At 36.3% G+C, this 22,456-nt stretch overlaps 3 protein-coding genes across 3 annotated transcripts in view; all 3 read right to left on the bottom strand.

Annotated features, from left to right (window-relative positions):
* LOC116012497 overlaps window positions 1-3,038 on the bottom strand; it is a 19,298-nt gene extending 16,260 nt beyond the window's left edge. The window contains exons 1-6 of the mRNA XM_031252046.1: window positions 2,926-3,038; window positions 2,214-2,756; window positions 2,087-2,152; window positions 813-2,003; window positions 390-717; window positions 8-91 (exon numbers count right to left, since the gene is read on the bottom strand). Coding sequence (XP_031107906.1) covers window positions 8-91; window positions 390-717; window positions 813-2,003; window positions 2,087-2,152; window positions 2,214-2,756; window positions 2,926-3,027 — 2,314 coding nt within the window. The 5' untranslated portion in view covers window positions 3,028-3,038. The remainder of the gene's footprint in view (window positions 1-7; window positions 92-389; window positions 718-812; window positions 2,004-2,086; window positions 2,153-2,213; window positions 2,757-2,925) is intronic.
* Window positions 3,039-3,089: 51 nt separating this feature from the next.
* On the bottom strand, window positions 3,090-6,228 carry LOC116012486. Its single transcript, XM_031252034.1, has 5 exons — window positions 5,957-6,228; window positions 5,715-5,830; window positions 4,813-5,352; window positions 3,407-4,597; window positions 3,090-3,311 (listed from the first exon to the last, which is right to left on the bottom strand). The coding sequence occupies exons 2-5, from the start codon at window positions 5,826-5,828 to the stop codon at window positions 3,090-3,092; spliced, it is 2,067 nt and encodes a 688-aa protein (XP_031107894.1). The 5' UTR covers window positions 5,829-5,830; window positions 5,957-6,228.
* A 3,581-nt stretch (window positions 6,229-9,809) lies between these two features.
* LOC116012480 lies at window positions 9,810-21,202 on the bottom strand. Its single transcript, XM_031252025.1, has 12 exons — window positions 21,089-21,202; window positions 20,073-20,615; window positions 19,946-20,011; window positions 18,669-19,847; window positions 18,246-18,573; window positions 17,750-18,002; window positions 17,440-17,656; window positions 16,464-16,816; window positions 15,770-16,327; window positions 13,756-14,950; window positions 12,935-13,288; window positions 9,810-12,749 (listed from the first exon to the last, which is right to left on the bottom strand). Exons 1-12 carry the CDS (start codon window positions 21,200-21,202, stop codon window positions 9,810-9,812), a joined length of 8,100 nt encoding a protein of 2,699 aa, XP_031107885.1.
* Between the last annotated feature and the right edge of the window lie 1,254 nt (window positions 21,203-22,456).

The raw sequence follows: 22,456 nt of genomic DNA, 5'->3' as shown, positions 1-22,456 counted from the left end.
TTTCTGCCAATAGTATCTTTTAAGGTGACAACTTGAGCAGTATAAGGAGATATAACACCAATGCTAAGCTTCTTTCCTGTGCTAAGCCAAACTGTGTAAATAAGGTTTTGGAGAAAAAAAAAAAAGTTAAAACATTACATGAGAACTTAACTAAATTGCCATCCAGATGTGCATAACAAGATAAGTCCGTAAAATAAATACAAAAAAGAAAGTAACACATTTCACTTCAATCAGGTTTACTTTGTACAAGCTAACAAATATTAACTCATAATCACACTCTGAATTTTAGCATCAGTGAGGATATATTAGCAAATGGGAAAAGGGTAGGGGGGGAGTAGAAAATATAACAGAATTAATGGCAAAAAACCATAAACAAAATGTACACTTACATTTGTACAAGTCCTTCACTATCTTATTTACTAAAGCCACTTCAACCATATTTCTTCTGCTATGCCCAATATCATCCAATTCTTCTTTTCCACAGGGGATACTTATAAAAGAATATGGACCATACATTCTTCCCTGAAGATACTTTCTCTCATAGGTTTTGCCTCTCACATTTTCAGCATCTTGGACTTGACCATGATAGAAACTCACATTTGGGAAACAACTGATTGCTGGATGCATACGGTATTGCACATTAAGCATGAGTTTTGAATGACCCAATGAACTTAATCTTTCAAACAAGCTTCTTCCAAAACCAGCTTCATCAGACACCTATAGCAATTTTCCATTTTCATCATGTCAACAAAGCTGTCAGTAATCAGATGCCAGATAGGGAGTACTATAACTTAAAAGAATGGAATACTCACTTTGCTGTGAACGGTTGCCGGTAATTGGCATTCATCGCCTACAAGAATTGCATGCTTCAGACCAGGAAGATTAAGTGGAATTACTGATTCACATTCCCTCAACTGGGCAGCTTCATCAATGACCAGTACGTTGAATGGCTCCATCTCGATTGAGTGTATCTTATATGAACTAGAAGTAGTGCAGAAAACCAAGGTCGATGTCTTTAAACACAAATCCCTTATCAAGTATTTATTTGATGCATATGGAAGATCAAGTTCTCCTAAAGAATGTAGAAGAGTTTTCAGCAAAGAGAGGCACTGGCTTCTCAAGCATACCAAGGAAGATTTATCTGCAAATGACTCAGGGGAAACATCAGAGATTACTGGTTGTGAAAAAGCACTGTTCAATTCTTCAGATCCCATAACCTCCTGAAATAACATTCCATTTAGGGAATCCAGTAGGCATATCAGGGAAATGATAGCTTGGAAATTTCTTTCTTGAATGAAATGCCTGGGTAAATGAGAACACAGTATAAGCATGCACCTTTTGAGGGGAGATACTGTACCTTCAGAGCACGATTTAATAAACTCGGCAAAAGATTTAGGGTGTGCACTTTCTTCCAATGTTTTACCTTTGTCCCTCAACTCTCTCATTTTTATCAATTCATTTTCCACATATATTTCATAATCAGAAACACAATCCTCAAGAAAACGAATTGTTGAAAGAATGCAGTTTCTCCAACCCTTCAGCCCCAAACACTCATAAAGCTTGTCAACACGATAGTCTAGAAATATCTCCTCAGTGCCTACACCCAGCTTTAATCTATCCTTGTTTCCAAATAAGAGCACATCACCCACTGGACATAACAAATTTTCCTTCAAAGGTTCATCTTTAAAAGACTCATATACCAACTTAACCACACGAGAGGCCACCTGTGTTATTGCCACATTTGTAGGTGCACAAACAAGTGTTCTGTAGTTCTTTTTCAAGAGCATAAAAAGCAGTATGCTAATAGTACTTGTCTTTCCAGTACCAGGAGGACCCCATATGAGATCAACATGCGATATTTGGTCACATTTCACCCTTTCAAGGCAAGTCAGTACTGCATTAGCTTGTGATTCATTCAGTTTGGAGAACATGCTAGTTCCAATGCTTTCAGTGGAACCAATATTATCAGCATGTGGAGAGCAGAGACAACATTTCTCCTCAGCCTATTCAAAGATCAATCGAAATCATTTAAAAAACCAAAAAGCAAGAATTAAGCATCAATATTGTAGGTTGAGAATGATAGAACCTTGAGTGCAACAAATATCACCAGAATGAAAAGGTTTATGAAGACATACTTTATAAATGGAATGAGCTGAAGTAAAAATCAAAGTGAGTAACACAGAGTATATCAGTAAACCAACAACACCACATACCTCACCATATGCGTCCAAAACTGTGTCAATAATCTTCATGTTTTTCCTCTTTTGCAATGCATTCCAAATCCTTTTATGTGTTGTGATGTTTTCTAAGAACACAATGTGGAATCCTTCATATTTTTCAAGATTGGCAGTGAGATCAGTCGGCATTTTCACTTCAAAATTTGTAGAGATATTGGCATCATCATCCTCATCATCCACGATACTAACTACTGAAGCAAGTGTCCAGTTCCACCCAGCTCGATTCAAATCAGAAGCACTCACCGGTCTATTATCAGCGATTACAACAATATCTCCAGGCAATGTTCTGTATGGCTCTCTTTCATCACGCACTCTATTTTTCCAAACGTCCACATTAACATTATACAGAGGCTCCCCGTGTCTCTTCGCTCCATCAAGGGCGATCACTTCAGCATACGGTGCTTTGTCCATTACTTCCATAGAAGCTGCAAGCTCAGCACGTGTTTCCTCCAATAAAGGATATAAGAAAGAACCTAGATAATGCTCCGCTGAAGTGAATGTTTCTGGAATCTTCTCGACCTATGAAGAGCAAAAGAAAAAACAAGTCCGCGATGAATACGAGCATCCAAATATTCAATGGTAACACTACAGTGCAAGAATGAATGCAGTCATACACTCATACTAGCAACAATAGTAGCAATTGAAAGGAGATCCATATTCGGTTTGAAAAGAGAGTAGCAATTGATACCTGGTCTTTGTACAGATTGTCGTTAAAAATTTGTTCCAGAGTCCATGAAAACACAATATCAGTGAAGTCACCTTTGGGCCAAGAAGAGGAAACCCTCTCCATTTCTTCGCTGAGTACAGAGAATAACGGAATGAAGTAGAGAATTGAATGCAAGATATTTTGCTTCAGATCACANGACCATACATTCTTCCCTGAAGATACTTTCTCTCATAGGTTTTGCCTCTCACATTTTCAGCATCTTGGACTTGACCATGATAGAAACTCACATTTGGGAAACAACTGATTGCTGGATGCATACGGTATTGCACATTAAGCATGAGTTTTGAATGACCCAATGAACTTAATCTTTCAAACAAGCTTCTTCCAAAACCAGCTTCATCAGACACCTATAGCAATTTTCCATTTTCATCATGTCAACAAAGCTGTCAGTAATCAGATGCCAGATAGGGAGTACTATAACTTAAAAGAATGGAATACTCACTTTGCTGTGAACGGTTGCCGGTAATTGGCATTCATCGCCTACAAGAATTGCATGCTTCAGACCAGGAAGATTAAGTGGAATTACTGATTCACATTCCCTCAACTGGGCAGCTTCATCAATGACCAGTACGTTGAATGGCTCCATCTCGATTGAGTGTATCTTATATGAACTAGAAGTAGTGCAGAAAACCAAGGTCGATGTCTTTAAACACAAATCCCTTATCAAGTATTTATTTGATGCATATGGAAGATCAAGTTCTCCTAAAGAATGTAGAAGAGTTTTCAGCAAAGAGAGGCACTGGCTTCTCAAGCATACCAAGGAAGATGTATCTGCAAATGACTCAGGGGAAACATCAGAGATTACTGGTTGTGAAAAAACACTGTTCAATTCTTCAGATCCCATATCCTCCTGAAATAACATTCCATTTAGAGAATCCAGTAGGCATATCAGGGAAATGATAGCTTGGAAATTTTTTTCTTGAATGAAATGCCTGGGTAAATGCGTACACAGTATAAGCATGCACCTTCTGAGGGGAGATACTGTACCTTCAGAGCACGATTTAATAAACTCGGCAAAGGTTTTAGGGTGTGCACTTTCTTCCAATGTTTTACCTTTGTCCCTCAACTCTCTCATTTTTATCAATTCATTGTCCACATAGATTTCATAATCAGAAACACAATCCTCAAGAAAATGAATTGTTGAAAGAATACAGTGTCTCCAACCCTTCAGGCCCAAACACTCATTAAGCTTGTCCGCACGATAGTCTAGAAATATCTCCTCAGTGCCTACACCCAGCTTTAATCTATCCTTGTTTCCAAATAGGAGCACATCACCAACTGGACATAACAAATTTTCCTTCAAAGGTTCATCTTTAAAAGACTCATATACCAACTTAACCACTCGAGAGGCCACCTGTGTTATTGCCACATTTGTAGGTGCACAAACAAGTGTTCTGCATTTCTTTTTCAAGAGCATAAAAAGCAGTATGCTAATAGTGCTCGTCTTTCCAGTACCAGGAGGACCCCATATGAGATCAACATGCGATATTTGGTCACATTTCACCCTTTCAAGGCAAGTCAGTACTGCATTAGCTTGTGATTCATTCAGTTTGGAGAACATGCTAGTTCCAATGCTTCCAGTGGAACCAATATTATCAGAATGCGGAGAGCAGAGACAACATTTCTCCTCAGCCTATTCAAAGATCAATCAAAATCATTTAAAAATAAAAGCAAAACTACCAAAAAGCAAGAAGTAAGCATCAATATTGTAGGTTGAGAATGACAGAACCTTTGAGTGAAATAATTCTCACCAGAATGTTAAGGTTTATGAAGAAATGGAATGAGCTTAAGTAAAAAAATCAAATTGAGTAAAACAGAGTATATCAGCAAAGCAGCAATGCCACTTACCTCACCATTCCTGTACAAAACCATGTCAATAATCTTCATGTTTTTCCTCATGTGCAACGCATTCCAAATCCTTTTATGCGTTGTAACGTTTTCTAAGAACACAATGTGGAATCCTTCATATTCTTCAAGATCGGCAGTGAGATCAATCGGCATTTTCACTTTGAAATTAGTGAAATTGGCATCATCCTCCTCATCATCCGTGATCACAACTACTGAAGCAAGTGTCCAGTTCCACCCAGCTCGATTTAAGTCAGAAACAGCCATTGGCCTCTTATGTGAGATTACAACAATGTCTCCAGGCAAGGTTTTGTATGGCTCTCTGTCATCACGCACTCTATTCTTCCAAGAGTTCACATTAACATTAAATAGAGGTTCCCCATGTTTCTTCACCCCATCAATGGCGATCACTTCAGCATACGGCGCTTTGTCCATTACTTCCATAGATGCTGCAAGCTCAGCACGTGTTTCCTCCAATAAAGGATAGAAGAAAGAGCCTAGATAATGCTCCGCTGAAGTGAATGTGTCTGGAATCTTCTCCACCTTTTTGAAAGAAAAAAACAAGTTCGCGATGAATATGAGTATCCAAATATTCAATGGTAATACAGTGAAGGAATGAATGCAGTCATACTATACACTCATAATAGTAACTATAGTAGCAATTGAAAAAGACAACCCGGCCAGATAATTTGGTGTTACAAGTTTGGTCTCACAAAAGCGGCCTATTGCCATTTCGGGCGATCAGATTTGACAATCTAAACTGATTCGAATTTTTTGTGAGGCAAAAATAGTAGCAAATGAAAAATACAAAGCATTAAACAGAAATAGAAAGGGGTTTATGGGCATAAGCATCCATAACCACCGCATCAAGTGCGCTTTGCATCGGTTAGAAGTCGAAGAGATACCTGTTCTCTGAACATATCCTCGTTAAGAATGTGTTCCAGAGTCCACGAGAACACAATATCAGTGAAGTCATCTTTGGGCCAAGCTTTCCTCTTTGCAGATGAAACCCTCTCCATTTCTTGGCCAAAAAACAGCGAGTACAGAGAATCACAGAATGAAGTAGAAAATGCAATAATATATTTTGGATATGATGCTCCAGAATCCTCCCTAGTCTCACTTCAAAATTCAACAACTAAAGCCGTACCTGCATGAAAGGTGGTGTCTTTATGGGTAAGTTTGTATGTATATATACATATACATAGAGATACAACTTAGGCTTTCTTTGCAACGAAGAAAGATGAGCCGAGGCAGCAGCTTCAGTATAATGATCAAAGAAATGTAGGAGAAAGAAACAAAACCTTGGACTAACAAATGGGAGAAGGAGAGAGAAGATTTGGAATATGTGAAAAGGTGACCATTCTTGAAAATGGACAAATTAAAGTCGTTCCTATTTCTTGCTTGGAAATAAAACCGTTCTCCACACAGCTCGAGTACGTACATAATAACATCGATCACAATTTTCCATTCACTTATTCCATGGAAATGAAAGCGAAAGCAGAATGCTCATTGACGCAAGAAGACTTTTTTTTTCTTTTTTTCTTTTTTTTTTTGGTTTGGGTGCACTGCAAGTCTGCTACAGTTTTCTATTGCTATCACTCTATCAGCCTGTCACCGGACGAAAGTACAACTTTTTCTTTTGAATATCTTTCCTTTCAACTTTAATTATGAATAATGAATAATGTATTTCTTCGCACTAAGGTAATCTTCAGTTCCTTACTGCATTTTTTTATTATACTATACCAAGTATAAATAATAAAGGTATAATTCAGCTATAAATTTAAATTTTTAAGTGTTAAGAAGCATGTCCTTCAATGGTGTAATACTTACTTTGAATGTTATGTTGACCAAATTTTTTACCAATTTATTAACATTCAACTTGAGAAACTTATCATGAGCTATTGGGTAAAAACTTTTAGGGTGTGTTTGGAAAACAGGAAAATGATTTTTGGAAAATGAGTCATTTTCCGGAAAACTGTTTGATTTTCTGTGTTTGGTTGCATCTTGGAAAACTGTTCTGGTGTGTTTGGTTTATTTTCCAGAAAATGAATAGAATATAATTATATAATTTTTTTTATTGTATTTAAAATACAAAAAGATATAAAATAATAATATTTATATAAAAAGAAAAGAAAAAAAAAACGAACTTCCCTCTGGTTTCCGCCGGCAGAAACCAGAGCAGATCTGCTCTGCCCGGAAACCAGTCCGCCGAAATGAAGGGAGGGACGGCCAGCTGTCCTTAGCACGAAGAGAGGGACGGCCGGCCGTCCCTAGCACGGAAGCAAGGGGCGGAAAATGACTTCCGCTCATTTTGGGCGGAAGTCGTTTTCCGCCAAAATGGTGTTATTTTCCCCAGTCAACGGAAATCATTTTCCGTTGACTGGGTTTTCCAAGCACTCCCAAACACGAAAAACCCGGAAAATGATTTCCAGAAATCATTTTCCGGGTTTCCAAACACACCCTAGTAGAAAAAGTTAATCCAAATATAGTTTTTTTTAATGGCATTTCTTAAGTTTTGTTAAAATCTATAAAAAATACTACGTACTTGGTAATTAAGTAATTTTACTGTGTTTGCTATGGACTTATGCATGATATTCTCCAAATTTTTTACTCATGAATGAATCATTACAATATTACGGAGTATATTATAATGAATTATCTCTTACTAATTTTAAATCATGAAGAAAACAATGTTATGTGTTATAATGTCACGTGTTTTGTACAGTTATATTTTGTACTTTGCAAGTTATATTATCCCCAATGAATCTATAACTACTTTTTTTTTTAGTACTATTGACCATATCACATGTAATATCTGTTCATATATACTTTCTCATTATACTGAAGCCCAACGAGTTAATCGCTCCCACTGAATCTATAACAACTTAAAAAGTACAATCTTACAAAATACACAGCATTGTAGTTCATTTCATAGTAGAATTTCTCTATAAAACATTATAAGAAAAAACGCTATACGTATACCCTAAGCTAATAAAGTATTACTATTGTCGGCTCTGTTTGGCAATGTTTATTTAGGAGTTTATAGCTTATTTTAGACTACTAATAAGCTATAAGTTCTGTTTGGTACACGGCTTTTTTTTCTCCTCCCTAGGAAAATGTGTCAGCTAAAGTTATTGCAATTGAACTTTCTTATTCTTTCTTATTTCTCCTCCAAATCAATACACTTACCTAAAAAATTGGGTAAAAAAAAATAATAAGGTGGTCATCAATTGACAACTACCTAACGCTCCCAACGGACACGTATGTTGCACGCTCCCAAAGGGCACGTGCACTGCACATTCCCGTTAGGTAGCACTAGTGCATGCAGCACACACCAATATTATTTTTTTGAATGGTGTTCTTTTCCCAAAACACCCTTTAGATTTAAAAAACAAATTGAGTCATTAATGAGGAGCCATCACGACTTATTAAATTGAACAACCCAGACATTTGTGAATTGAATTTATGGACAATTCCACCCTACCACTTCTCCCACCGATGTGGGAGAGTGGCAAAAAAAAAAAAAAAAAAGAGGAGTCGACACGGCCCCTCTTATATATATATATTTATATATATATATATATATATATATATATATATATATATATATATATATATATATATATATATATATATATATATATATATATATATATATATATATATATATATATATATATATATATATATATATATATATATATATATATATATATATATATATATATATATATATATATATATATATATATATATATATATATATATATTTATTTATTTATTTATTTATTTATATTTATATATATGGAAGTTGTATCGGCTCCCCTTATTTATACCACTTCTCCCACAAATCCAAGTTGTGGGAGAAGTTGCAGGATTGAACTGTCCATAAATTCAATTCACAAATGTCTGGGTTGCTCATTTTAATGAGTCATGATGGCTCCTCATTAATTGAGTCATTAATGACTCAATTTGTTTTTTTAAATCTAAATGCCCTTTGGGAAAGGAAAATGTTTTCCCACAAAATGCCAAAGGGCAAATGTTGTTCTTAGCCGCGTTTGTAAAAATGACGATTTGGAGTAAACCGTTATTCCAAACAACCATTTTACCAAACATTTAATTTGAGATTTTGACATTTTAACGGATTAGTCATTTACCAAACAAGTCATGTATGTCTTAAATCATCAACAAGTTTTATGGGTATTTTTTTTAACCTATTAGTGAGATATGGAAAAAATCAGTTCTGTTTTTAACTATTGAGCTTCTTCTTTTTTTTTTCCCTCACCATGTTCCATGTCTATTCAAGTCAGTGTACCTCTAAATTGTTGTTATTTTTTGAGCCATTAGAATATGCATTCCAGTCCACCCTGTTACTTGTGGATATGATCTGGTCAAAGGTTATCTGCATTGTATATATTTTTAAATCTATACTTGTTTGGCTTCTTATGTTGAAGATATTGTTATGCTAGTTTTACTAATCTGACCAGTTATCTGTGATACTTATTCTGAAAGATTTGACCTCCCATAGAAGGAAATTCACGTTCCAGAAAGAAATTGAAAATTAAGAGTGCGTTCGGTTCGAACATATGAATCAAAATCAAAATAAGAATCAAATACTTAGTAATTTGTAATTGAAATGGAGTTTGGTAAAAATATTTTGCATGTTTAGTAGTAAACTAGACTTAGAATAATTAGCAATATTGTTGTTTAGTTACGTCTGACCTTATAATTGAAATAAAATCAAGACAATTAATCTTACTATAATAAGATCCAAAGCACCAATAAGAACAAACAATCAAAACAAAAATCTGAAAGCACTAAACAATCTCAAACACGTACACCCTAAACATATTCCCTGGGCAGAAATCAAACAAAGATGATAATCAATATTTAAAATTCCCTTCATCGGCCTCTCCAGTCCCCGAGGAAACTGATTCTTCTTCCAAAACGTGCCTTTTCATTTGCAAGAGGGAGCTTTTCAGTTCATCATCCTTCTGGGCCTAATTTTGTGCGGAAGCATCGTCTGGAGATGGCAACACTGAAGTCTCTATGTCAAGGTCAGCAATCAGGGGAAGCAAACAACATGAGTTCTTCATGGATTTTTGGACTGGAGAAGTAACACTTTTCCTTGGGAACAGCATTTCCATGATGTCCGCTCTGCAAGAATTTGGGTGTATGCCTAAATAAAAGGTGTTGGGACACACAGAGGTAGGAGTATTTTCTTTCAAGTTCACGAGCAAAGCAGGATTTCCGAGAACTCTCAGAGCTTCAGCAATTTTTACTCTATCTACGAATGCAGTGTGCTTCCCTCCACGTCTGAACACTGCATTGAATTCTCTCGGTAGCTCAGAAGAAATATATGGAGTCTTCAGAGCATCAAAGAGAGCAATCCAAGGTTCCTGAGACGACGAATTCATGCACAGTAAGCAAAGGATGACCACCAATCTCAAAACCAGCAACTTATGATAGTTACTGGATTGAATTTTAGAGTTCGCAATCCAATGAGCCTCGAGATTGTGGAAGAGGAGCCAATGCACCATGGAAGTGACGGACTTATAGAAGATTTCACTAGATGGACAACTTGTTTGAAAACCAGCAATCACACTGACACCTGGTTTCTGAAAAATTAGCCACTCAAGAAAAGAAGATTTTGTTGTGTAAAAGAAACCACTTGGGCAGAATGACAAGATCAGGAAACGTTCAACAAGATATACGAAGCAATGAGGAGATATGTAGTCTTCAAAGTTCTGCCAATTGATTTGATAAGTTTCATTCAAAGCTTCATGGAATCTGCAAACCAAAAGATTATATGGATCTACAGATGAAGCTTCCTGAGAATCAGCTGAGGTCGATTGATTTAAAGGCTCCCTGACACTCCTCAAAATGTTAATGAAAGCTTTACAATTTGAACCATCTCTTATTCTTTCAAAAATTTTATGGCACAGTTCATCTGACGGTTCAGCAGACCCAAGCCATATCATCATCAACCGTCCAATCTGCCCAAGTGTAAGTTTTCCCTTTCCACTCAAATCATTAACAATAAATTCCTCAAGTAAGCTTCGGGAGACCTCTGTTCCTCTCAAAGAAATTATGTTTTCCTCCAAGGCCTCCTGGTAATCAAGAGGAAAAACTTTTACAAAGTAATGCATTGAAGAAAGTTGGAAGAACTTTCGCAGTTTCGCATCATACTTCTGGCAGTGCAGGTCCTTGGCAATGACATATATATTTACCAGAAAAATGCTTTGGCTAAACTGAGACAATAACTTCGTGGAAAAGCCATAAAGTGATTCAAGGGTTTCAAGAACCTTAAGGCCTACAGAGAACACTTCATTCTGCCAGTAATTCCGGGCAGCAATTATGAAATGTCTAACATCAACTGAGACCATATTTTTACTCTTCCTCAAGAAACTTTGATGAACCTCTTTAACCCATTCAGCATCAGGATTTGACAGAAGATAGGTCACTTTCATATCAGTAAACTGTCGCCGCACACCAAAACAGTTCAAGCAGAACTCCCCATAGCCTTTATATTTACCAAAATCCCGCTGTACCTCAAGACACTTTAGTGACTCAAAAACGTCTAATATATTTCTCCTCCATAGATTCCAAAAATGACAGAGGGTTCCAACAGAGAGTTGGTCACAGAACAATGTGTCATCTGGGTACTTCAGGTCAACTGGAAACTTCTCTTCCCATGAGTACTTTGTGACATCAATTTGAGTATGAACATCTATAATTTTTCTTAGACACAAAATTTCACCTCTGAGACTCCCACATTTATGCGTAGCACTTAGAGCACGTCTCAATTCACACAAACTACTTGGATTATGTGACAAGATCTTTGCCTCTGTACAAACAGATTCATAGAAAGCGTCAGATTCATTACTTGCAAACGAAATGGCCTTCTTCAAGAGTTCATGCTTAGATTCAAATGACTTCAGGGGCCAGGCTGCCCAGCATCCACGCACCCACAAAGAGTTGACAAGCGCATACCAAAGGATTCGTGAGGATGCCTTGCTAAAATTTCCAGCTTTACCTAAAAGATCCGCCTCTCGTTGGAGATCTCCTTTCAGATGTGCAAGCTCTGCAGCTTCAGCATAATTCCCGGACTCTTCCTCTAACCATAACAATTCATCCAAACAATCCCGAGGCTTCAAGAACATACGCATATGGTCCAACGTCTTAAAAGCTTTCACAAACTTCATCATTGATTTCTTATCATTACACTTAAAGAAATCAGATGCACAACTTTCAAGAAATTTCTGCTCAATTCCATCTATTTCCTTTCTTCTTTCTTGAGCATGTTGTTTCCAGTATTCTACATATTCCAATCCCATATCATAAAGGTGTCGTCCCTTGCTGCAAACAGACAAACACTCTGAGAAACAATTTTGCCTTGCATATATCTTTGCGGCAGTCTCATAACATCGTGCCAATGTATAGCACTCTGCAGCCTTTTCATGCTCTTGTTCACTACGCTTGTTCAAATAAATACTTCCTGTAGCACAGTAGAAACAGAAAAACAAAGCTTCAGAATGCTTGACCGACATTGAAGATTCATACACATCAGGTGGTGAATTTACAACAATTGTAGGAAATTTGATTAAATAAGCAGTGCCCATTGAAATTTGGAAGAAACACCAGCAATAAGATGCCTTCATGCCAAAGATGCAACTTAAAGTGAATAGGGAAAAACTAATACCTGCAAGTTCATATTCATTCAAGTCACAATAACACTCGGCTGCGGACTCAAACCGTCCAATAGACTCAAATATTTCAGCAGCTTGCCGCAAGGAGGTATAGAACTCAATGGGTTTTGAATCCCGCTTCCGGTATGCAGCTTCCCTGATTCTGGAAGCTTTAGCTCTTTTCTCCCACTTACTCTCTCCTGCCCTTTCAAAACACATAATAGCCATTTCATACTGTTTATCCCAAAAGAACTGCACAGTAAAATAAATTCAACTGCCATTAGAAAACCTGGACAAGTTTATTTCAAACCCAGAAGTTTATGAATGAAAAAAAAAAATACAAAGAATAACAACACAACAGGTAGACATACACAGATGTAGATATCAACAAAAGTAGAAATTCATACTATCTAAAAAGAAAAGCAAGATTTACTGACTTTTATTCCCCGAGATTTCCACTGCTCAGGTGTGCTTGCCATTCTCATAGCCTGAGCAAGACAGTCGTCAACCTCCCTTACCTCCACAAGACACATTTTCATCCAATAATCAAACATTGGTTTCGAAAACTCCTCTACACTCTCATAAATCCATAGCCTTTGCCTTGTCCTTGTTATAGCCACATAGAGCTGCTTCAATTCAGAACACAAAATTGCGTGCCTTGCTTCAGAAAAGCACGGGAAGCATTGATGAAATTCTGAGTCAAGTAAATCTTGTTGTTTCATATACTCATATACTACTCTCCAGTGATTTCTAAGTGGTGAAGAACCAATGAAGTTATAAAGCATTACGTCCTACAATAACACATGATAGTAGTCAGACAATTTAGCAGAACTCGAAAGAAAACATAACACTCATTGTAGTAAATGTGTTAAAAAAATTTAATAGAAGTAGACAAAATACATAGCACTGTACACGATCTTCAACAGACCATAAAACATAAAATAAGATTCATGATGAAATCTACAGCAGTTAATATATGTAAACATAAATGGTGCTTAAAATTTTCTTCTCTTTTTTTTTTTTTAAAAGAGCTAAAGACGACATCGGCTCCTTTGAGCTTATTTCAAATCTCAAGAAAAATTATCACAATCAATGTTATTCCTGGCCACAAAAAAAAAATAAAAAAAAAAATTAAGAAATGAATGTTGAAGTCATAGCTTATGATAACAAATTAGAGACAGAGTGAAAAAGAGAACATCCAGAAAGGAATTGGAAGAACAAGGCAAAAGAAGCAGCATGCTCTAGCCATCTCACTTGCCTGGAACTCTAAGCCCTTGCATTCAACTATTGTTAAAATAAGCGCCTGTTTTCCAACAAAGTCTGAAACTTCCTTCTTAGCAGCCTCATCACGCACTAATATGACTTGCTCGGCACCAAAGCCTACCATTTTCCCACTATTACTCCCACTGTTACCAAAGATAGTTACAATAGCATTTTCATCACTGCCAGGCTTAAGTAATACAGGAGCTTCACCATATATAAGGCTGGTCTCTGGTGCCAAAGCATCAATAGATAGAGGGAAATAGTGATAAAGAATATCAATTACACTCTGTGCAAGCCTTAGAACACCAGCATGAGTACGGAAGTTCTGTAGCAAACAAGAGACCCCTGCAAGATGACCTTTATCTTTTCGTGCCGGAGGTCCATCACCCTTTAATTTCATCATAAACTCCTCATAGAATAAAGACTGCACATCTTCAAACCTAAAATCTATCCCCCTAGCAATTGTTTGTGCTGTATCACCAGAAAATACAAAGCCTTCATCGACATTTTTGCAAATATACTTGAACAGTGAAATCTGCCTCATTGTAAGGTCTTGAACTTCATCAATGTATACAAAATCCATTTTGTCACCATTCAAGTTTTCACTCTTTAACCGACGATGAAGATCATTCACTAAATCAGCTAAATCAAATTCTCCTCGCTTCATCTTCATTTTTTCATAATCAAGAAAGATATCATAAATTTCCCCTCTCTTCTTCTCATTCACAGTAGAAACCCTGTTCGCAGACATTGAAATATATCCCTCACGGGTGAGTTTTGCACCATCAGTCTCACACACCTGCAAGCCTCCTTTTATATGCGAAATTATCTCAGTAAACACTCTGGAAGGATCAAGATTCTTTGTCAATTGGGAATTGAAATGTGGCCAATACAAGCAACAAAAGCGGTCAAAGTTAACCTCTTTCCCTCGTATGAAAGTATCTAAAGTGACTGATCTTGAAATACGGTTCAGAGAAAGTGTGCTTGTATCATGGAAACGGTCAAAGTATGAAGGCCACAGTGTTCCATCAAGCATCATCAGAAACTTGTGAAAAGTGATTACCAGAGGATACTTACTGTCTGGAATGCCAACAAAAGAATTTGGAATGTCTTTAAAATGTGAAAATCCATCCAAATCATCCATATCCATCACACTGTTCCCAGCAGAGAATTTGCCCCCGTCAACAAAGCTGCAGGCACAATATAGGTTTACAATTACAGAGAACATCTTTGACTATAAAAACATGTATTTATGCTATCAATTCAATGGGAAGAGCTGTTCTAAAAATCCAATTGCACCACACCATGACATAATTCCCACTTCAAGTGATAAAAAGCATGTCAAATGCAGCACAAAGTGGAAATCACAAAATTAGGTAAGAGACATAGAAATTATGTTCAGGAGCAAAAGCTTATTACTTCAAAACCAGGGAGGGTTGGAAGGGTGAGAAAGAAAGTTTTTCATCAAATTCCAAGATTCATTATTGTTATTGCTACTTTATCATTTTAGCTTCCTCCAAGCATTATCTAAGTCTAAGGTCACTATAGATCAATTGCACTGGCATCAAACAAGGCAAATGATTCTACCATACTTGACGACTATTAATGCACTTTATTTCCTAACTCCTAATAAGCCTTAAAGTATTCTCTGTTCCAAAATGGTTGTCTTATTTCCATAAACATAAATTTCAAAGATATTTGAGAAAAAGCATGTTAGTTGTCTTTTAACCTTTTGACTATTGTTAGAAAGGTAATGTAAGAAAGTAGAATGATGCATGGTGTTTCTTTTAGGAACATGGACAACATTTAGGGGCAGAGGAAGCATCTAATTGTTATATGCCAAAACTAAGCAATGACAGATTGGATGAGGCATTAAAACAAGCAAAACCCAGTAATTTGTTGACTTTTTAACTCCATGAAGATAGCTACTGCAGCACAGTGCACTGACAAACAAGCTGTAAATAGAGGATAGAATCTGAAAGAAAATAAATTAGATTGTTTGGGCTCACCATTTCAAATTAGAAACTTGTTTCTTGACTGCAAAGCATAGTTTTGGACTAACTGTGACAAAAAGCTGCCTTAGAGTAGGCTTCTTCGCCTCAGCTTCAGATTGGCTCATCATTGCAATCTCAGCTCTAGAAAAGCTACTTTCTCCTGCATACTTGCTTATCTCATTTGTCTCATCTTTCATCACTCCCCCTAAGGCAAGCTGATGCAGTTGCTCCTTCTGAATTAATTTCATGGTCAACACAGTGGTTTTCCCAGTGCCTGATCGACCCAGTATGAAACTACTCCTTCCTGATTGGATTAACTCCTTTTCCTCATCAGTCACTTCAAAAGGGATATCAATTTCTTCACCATGGTTATCAGAGAGCAGATGGTTGACAATGCCAGATGATAAGGCGTAAAACTTCATCAAAAGTAAGCTTTCACTTACTCTAGAATTTTCAGCATAACTACTACCGTCCACCACACCATCATTTGAGTAATCAGCCACTCTCTCACTAGGATTCTTGAACCTTACCAGATCATAAGAACCTGGCCAGACTTTTGGAACTTCCAAGACCCTATACAAAAAAATAGAAGCAATTTAGAATTTAGAAAAGCTATCTTTCTTAACAATTTACTGATTTAGTATGTAACACTTTCTGAGAGCTCACTATCATTATAATTATAATAGGATCTGTAGGAAAAAAAACATACCCATCAAAGCATTTCAGTTTACACAAATCGATAAAATCATCATTATACATAGCGAATATGCTATCAAGGCGTCTCACTAATTTGCCAACCTCATCAAGAGGCAATAAATCCCAGGCCCTCAACACTTGTTTGTAGTTCAAATCCTTCTGAATGTCAATGGTGCAGATAATGTAGTACCCTTCAATCTTAAACTGTTTCACAACCTGGAATGAGCTTTCGCACACCAAGTCCACACATTTCCTCTTTGGTCTCCATCCACTAGCAAGCTTACATAAATGATTAAGCACTGCCATTCTCAAGCGGGATGACACAAGATTTTTAAATGATTTTCTGAAATTGTCACTCAATAGAACCTAACAACATATGAAAAGGAAAGCAAATTAATTAAACTCCAAAATGATATTCATATTATTACAGCAACCTCAAACAAACAAACATACTCAAATAGAGACCATAAACAAGGTCAAAATTTTACATGGCAAAATATATGAAAGATGAACAAACAATGTAAGAAAAGTAAGCGCTAACATTAAAATTAAAAATATATAAAAACTACAGCAATTCAAGAGCCCATTTAAATTATTCAATTCAAACACCACAAATCTATAGTTGAGAGCATTAAAAGGAAGATCCCACCTCCCAAGCCTAAGTCTGGATGTCCAACTCCTAAACCTATGATTCCTATGAGCAAATTGGGGCATAATGCATTTGAATCAAGTAAAGCGTAAAATATTAAATCCAAGCAATTAGATAGTTGAACCCATAGCATTACAAATCAATCTCTTTCTCTCTAACTTTTTAATGTGGTACACTTCAACAAATTAAATGACAGAAATGTTCAAGCAGACAAAAATAACAACATAAAAAGCAGAATTTAAGCAAAGAAAAACACTAAGCCTCATCTACCTAAAATGAGACCCTCGTATAAAAATCGTACATTAAGCAACAGTAGGATCAAGTCAACAAATTGGTTTACCTCCCATATTTGATTTTTTAATAGGATGCTATCTGCATTAAGCAAATCATCAAGTTGATCCAGCTCTTTCTTGACATCTATAACAGTTTTCAACAGATCACTATCTTCAGCAGCACAAAAGAAGCATTGGCGATCCTTTGCATCTAGAACTAATCCTTCCCAAACTGAATTGCTATCAACAAGCGTCCTTTCATTTCCCAAGATCCATAAACAGTGTCTAGAAGAAACAAAAGAGAAAAATAGTTAAGAGACACCTAGAGTACCATTACCTTCAAAATTCAAATCACAAAGATCCGAAGATAACCAGTACCTGGCTCTTGTCAGAGCAACATTAGTTCTTTGCAAACTAGACAAAAAACCAATTGAGCCACTACGGTTAGATCTAACAGTGGATAATATTATAACATCTTCTTCCCCACCCTGGAACCCATCAGTAGACTTCACCTTAACTGAAAAGCCATTAAGGTTGTCATACTTTCTACCAATTCTATCTTTTATCGCAACAACTTGAGCAGTATAAGGAGATATAACACCAACGCTAAGCTTCTTTCTGGAGCTACAAACTGTGAAAATAAGGATTTGGAAAAAAAGTAGTTAGAGCATAACATGAGAACTCAAACAAATTGCAATATCATCCCAGCTGTGCTTTCAAAATAACCCAATAAATTCAATACAAAAAGCTGGTAAAACATTTCACTTCGATTGGGTTCACCATGTTAGAAATCACTTTAACAAGTGAGCTATCAAAAGGAAACTTTTAGACTCTGACAAGCCAAAAACAAAATAAATGCAAAAAACAGACTTACATTTGTACAGGTTCTGCAGAATCTTAATTACTAAAGCCACCTCAACCATATTTCTTTTGCTATGCCCAAAATCATCTGATTCTTCTTTTCCACTGGGGACACTAATAAACAAATATGGACCAAACATGTTTCCCTGGAGATACTGTCTCTCGTAGGCTTTGCTTCTAACATTTGGAGCATCTAGGACTTGCATACGATAGAAACTCAAATTTGGAAAATGGCCTATTGCTGGATGCATCCGGTACTGCACATTAAGCAAGAGCTTTGAATGCCCCAATGAACTTAGCCTTTCAAATAAGCTTCCTCCAAAACCAGCTTCAGAACACACCTATTACCACCATGTTTATTATGTCAAGGAAGCAATCAGTTACTCGATGCAACATACCAAGTCATTACCATAACTTAAAAGAATGGAGTACTCACTTGGCTGCAAACAGTTGCTGGTAATTGGCATTCATCACCTACAAGAATTGCATGTTTTAGACCAGGAAGTTGAAGTGGTATAATAGATTCGCATTCCCGCAACTGAGCTGCTTCATCAATGACCAATAAGTTGAAAGGTTCCATCTCAGTTGAATGCATCTTATATGAACTAGAAGCAGTGCAGAAAATCAAGGATGACGACCTTAAACAGAATTCCTTTATTGAAGCTTTATTTAATGCGCTTGGAAGTTCAAGTACTCCCAAAGAATGTAGAAGCATTTTAAGAATGGAGATGCACTGGATTCTCAAGCAGAGCAAAGAAGATGTATTCACAAATGGCTTAGAGGAAACTGGCTGTGAAAATAGGTCCTTCAATTTCGCAGATCTCATATGCTCCTGAAATATCATTTCTTTTAGAGAATCCAATAAGCATATCAGGGACATGATATCTTGGAAATTTTTTTCTTGAATGAAATGCCTTGGTAAATGAGTACAAAATATAAGCATGCAACTTCTGAGGGCTGATACTATAACCTCAAACCGCAATTTAATAAACTTAAGAAAGGATGTGGGTTTTATGCTATCCTTCAAAGTTTCACCTTTAACATTCAACTCTCTCATTTTCAATTCATTTTCAACAAAGATATCATAATCAGAAACACAATCTTCAAGAAAATGAACTGTGGAATCAATGCACTGTCTCCAACCTTTCAGTGGCCCCAAACACTCAACAAGCCTGTCAACACGATTGTCTAAATAGATCTCCACAATATCACCCCCCATCTTTAATCTATCCTTGTTTCCAAGTAGGACCACATCACCCAAAGGATATAACAAATATTTCTCTGAGGATTCACCTTTAAAAGACTCTTGCACAAGTTTTATCACCCGAGCGGCAACTTGTGTTACTGCCACATTTGTAGGCGCACAGATAAGTGTTCTGCAATTCATTTTCAAGAGCATATAAAGCAATATACTGATCGTACTTGTCTTTCCAGTACCAGGAGGACCCCATATCAGATCAACATGCGATATTTGGTCACATTTCACCCTTTCAAGGCAAGTCAGTACAGCATTCGCTTGTGATTCATTCAGTTTGGAGAACATGCCAGTCCCAATTCTGTCAGTGCAACCAATATTATCAGGATGAGGAGAGCAGAGATAACATTTCTTCTCAGCCTATTCAAAGATCAATCAAAATTATTTAAAAATTAAAAACTACCAAAGAGCAAGGAGAAGTAAGCAGCAATATTATGGTAGGTTGAGAATGACAGAACCTTGAGTGAAATAATTCTCACCAAAACGATAAGGTTTATGAAGACATACAGTATAAATGGAATGAGCTGAAGTGAAAATCAAAGTGAGTAACACAGAGCATATCAGTAAACCAACAATGCCACTTACCTCACCATTCGTGTACAAAACCGAGTCAATAATCTTCATGTTTTTCCTCATGTGCAATGCATTCCAAATCCTTTTATGCGTTGTGATGTTTTCTAAGAACACAATGTGGAATCCTTCATATTTCTCAAGATCGGGAGTGAGATCAGTCGGCATTTTCACTTTAAAATTTGTGGAGATATTGGCACCATCTTCCTCATCATTCACGAGATTAACAACTGAAGCAAGTGTCCAGTTCGACCCAGCTCGATCCAAATCAGAAGCACTCACTGGTCTATTATCTGAGATCACAACAATATCTCCAGGCAATGTTCTGTATGGCTCTCTGTCATCACGCACTCTATTCTTCCAAACGTCCACCTTAACACTATATAGAGGTTCCCCATGTTTGTTCACCGCATCAATGGCGATCACTTCAGCAAACGGCGCTCTGTCCATTACATCCATAGAAGCTGCAAGCTGAGCACGTGTTTCTTCCAATACAGGAAAGAAAAAAGAACATAGATAATGGTCCGCTGAATTGAATGTTTCCGGAATCTTCTCGACCTAAGAAGATCAAAAGAAAAACAAGTTCGCGATGATCCATCCAAATATCCAGTGGTAACACAGTGCAAAAATGAATAGAGTCATACACTCATACTAGTAGTAACTATAGAGCAACTGAAAGGGCATTCAGGTAACATGATCGGATCATTGACTTAATAATTATAAGATTCCAGATCCTTAGAACACATTTATCATAGTTTTCTTTTGACATAAGTTAACTCTTACAAAATTCAAGTATGTGTTCTATCTAAACTAATAAATTATTAAGCTGATAGTTGAATTGCATATTTATATTTATATATGTTCATCATCTCGAAGAATGACTATGCTTTCCTAGTCATTCAAAAATAGTAGCAATTGAAAAATACAAAGCATTAAACAGAAATAGAAGCGGGTTTATCGACATATATAAGCATCCACAACCACCACCATCAACTGCATCATATCGTTTTAGGAGGAGAGGATGGAGATACCTGGTCGTTGAACAGATTCTGGTTAAAAATGTCTTCCAGAGTCCACGAAATAACTATATCAGTGAAGTCATCTTTGGGCCAAGCTTTCATCTTTGCAGAAGAAACCCTCTCCATTTCTCCGCCAAAAGCACTGTACTGGGTACAGAGAATCACGGAATGAATGACGTAGAGAATGCCGGAAGATATTTTGCCTCAGATTCTTTCTTCCCTACTAGCTAGTCTCACTGGAAAGGATCACAAACAAACAGCAAAAAGAAACCCCAAATTTCAAAGAGTGCTGTTAAACTAAAGCTGTATGTACGTGCATGAAAGGTGGTGTATTTTATGGGTAGTTTTGTATGTATATATACACAGAGATCGAAATGGAGGCCCAATCACTGGGAGTTTCTTTGCAACGTAAGGAAGAAAGATGATCAAAGAAATGTACACGAAACCTTGGGAAGAAACAAATGGTAGAAGCTAGGAGAGAGAAGATTGGGAAGATGAAAAGGTGACGAATAAAAACGATATGATTATTCATTTTCTGCTGAGAAAACCCGTCTTTCACATAGCTCGAGACTACTACGTACTCCGTACATAATAATGTCCATCACAATTTTTTTTTTTGGCACAATTATTCATTCACTTGTTCCATGGAAATGAAAGCGGAAGCTGAATATCCATTGATGCACGGAGACTTTTTCTTTGTTTTTCTTTTTCTTTTTCGTTTTTCTTTTTACAAAAATGTGGAATATGAGAATTTTTACCTTAGAATTTATTTAAGACCTGTTTGGTAAATGATTGTTGACTGATTGGGTTAGAATGTATGATTAGTTGATAGCATTAGCTTATTGTAGAAAGTTATTTAGTAAAATTATCTGTTAGCTGATATCTGTTTGGTATAATTTCTTTTCTCAAAAATATAATTGAAAAAGGCTGTTTTGAATAGCCTTTTGAATTTTAGTATTTTGAAATTACAAAAAGCTTATTAACCAAACAACAAATAGTGGTCAAATTTTAGTATTTTGGAATTACAAAAAAACTTATTAACCAAACAACAAATAGTAGTCAAATAAGTCAAAATTGGCTGATTATTAACCAAACATGGCCTTAGTCTACTTTTAGTCATATTTTACATCACCTTTGGTCATAGTATTATTGTGGCATGACTATTTTTTATCTTTCATCAACAAAATCGTTGAAATGTCGTTAAATACACAAACATTTCGATTTTTTTATACAAAGAACTCAAGTTTCAATTTTATTTTTTAAAAATTGTATAGAATTTTTAATGAGTTAATACCCAATATAGTCATCGACTATAGTGGTTTTATTCAATTTAATCTCGAATCTTTTTGTGCTTAATTTAGTCATCTACACAATTTAGTT

The sequence above is a fragment of the Ipomoea triloba genome, chromosome 1 (genome assembly GCF_003576645.1).
Source record: "Ipomoea triloba cultivar NCNSP0323 chromosome 1, ASM357664v1".
Taxonomy (NCBI): domain Eukaryota; kingdom Viridiplantae; phylum Streptophyta; class Magnoliopsida; order Solanales; family Convolvulaceae; genus Ipomoea; species Ipomoea triloba.
Note: the sequence above shows the minus strand (reverse complement) of the source record. Positions and strands in the feature narration are given on the sequence as shown.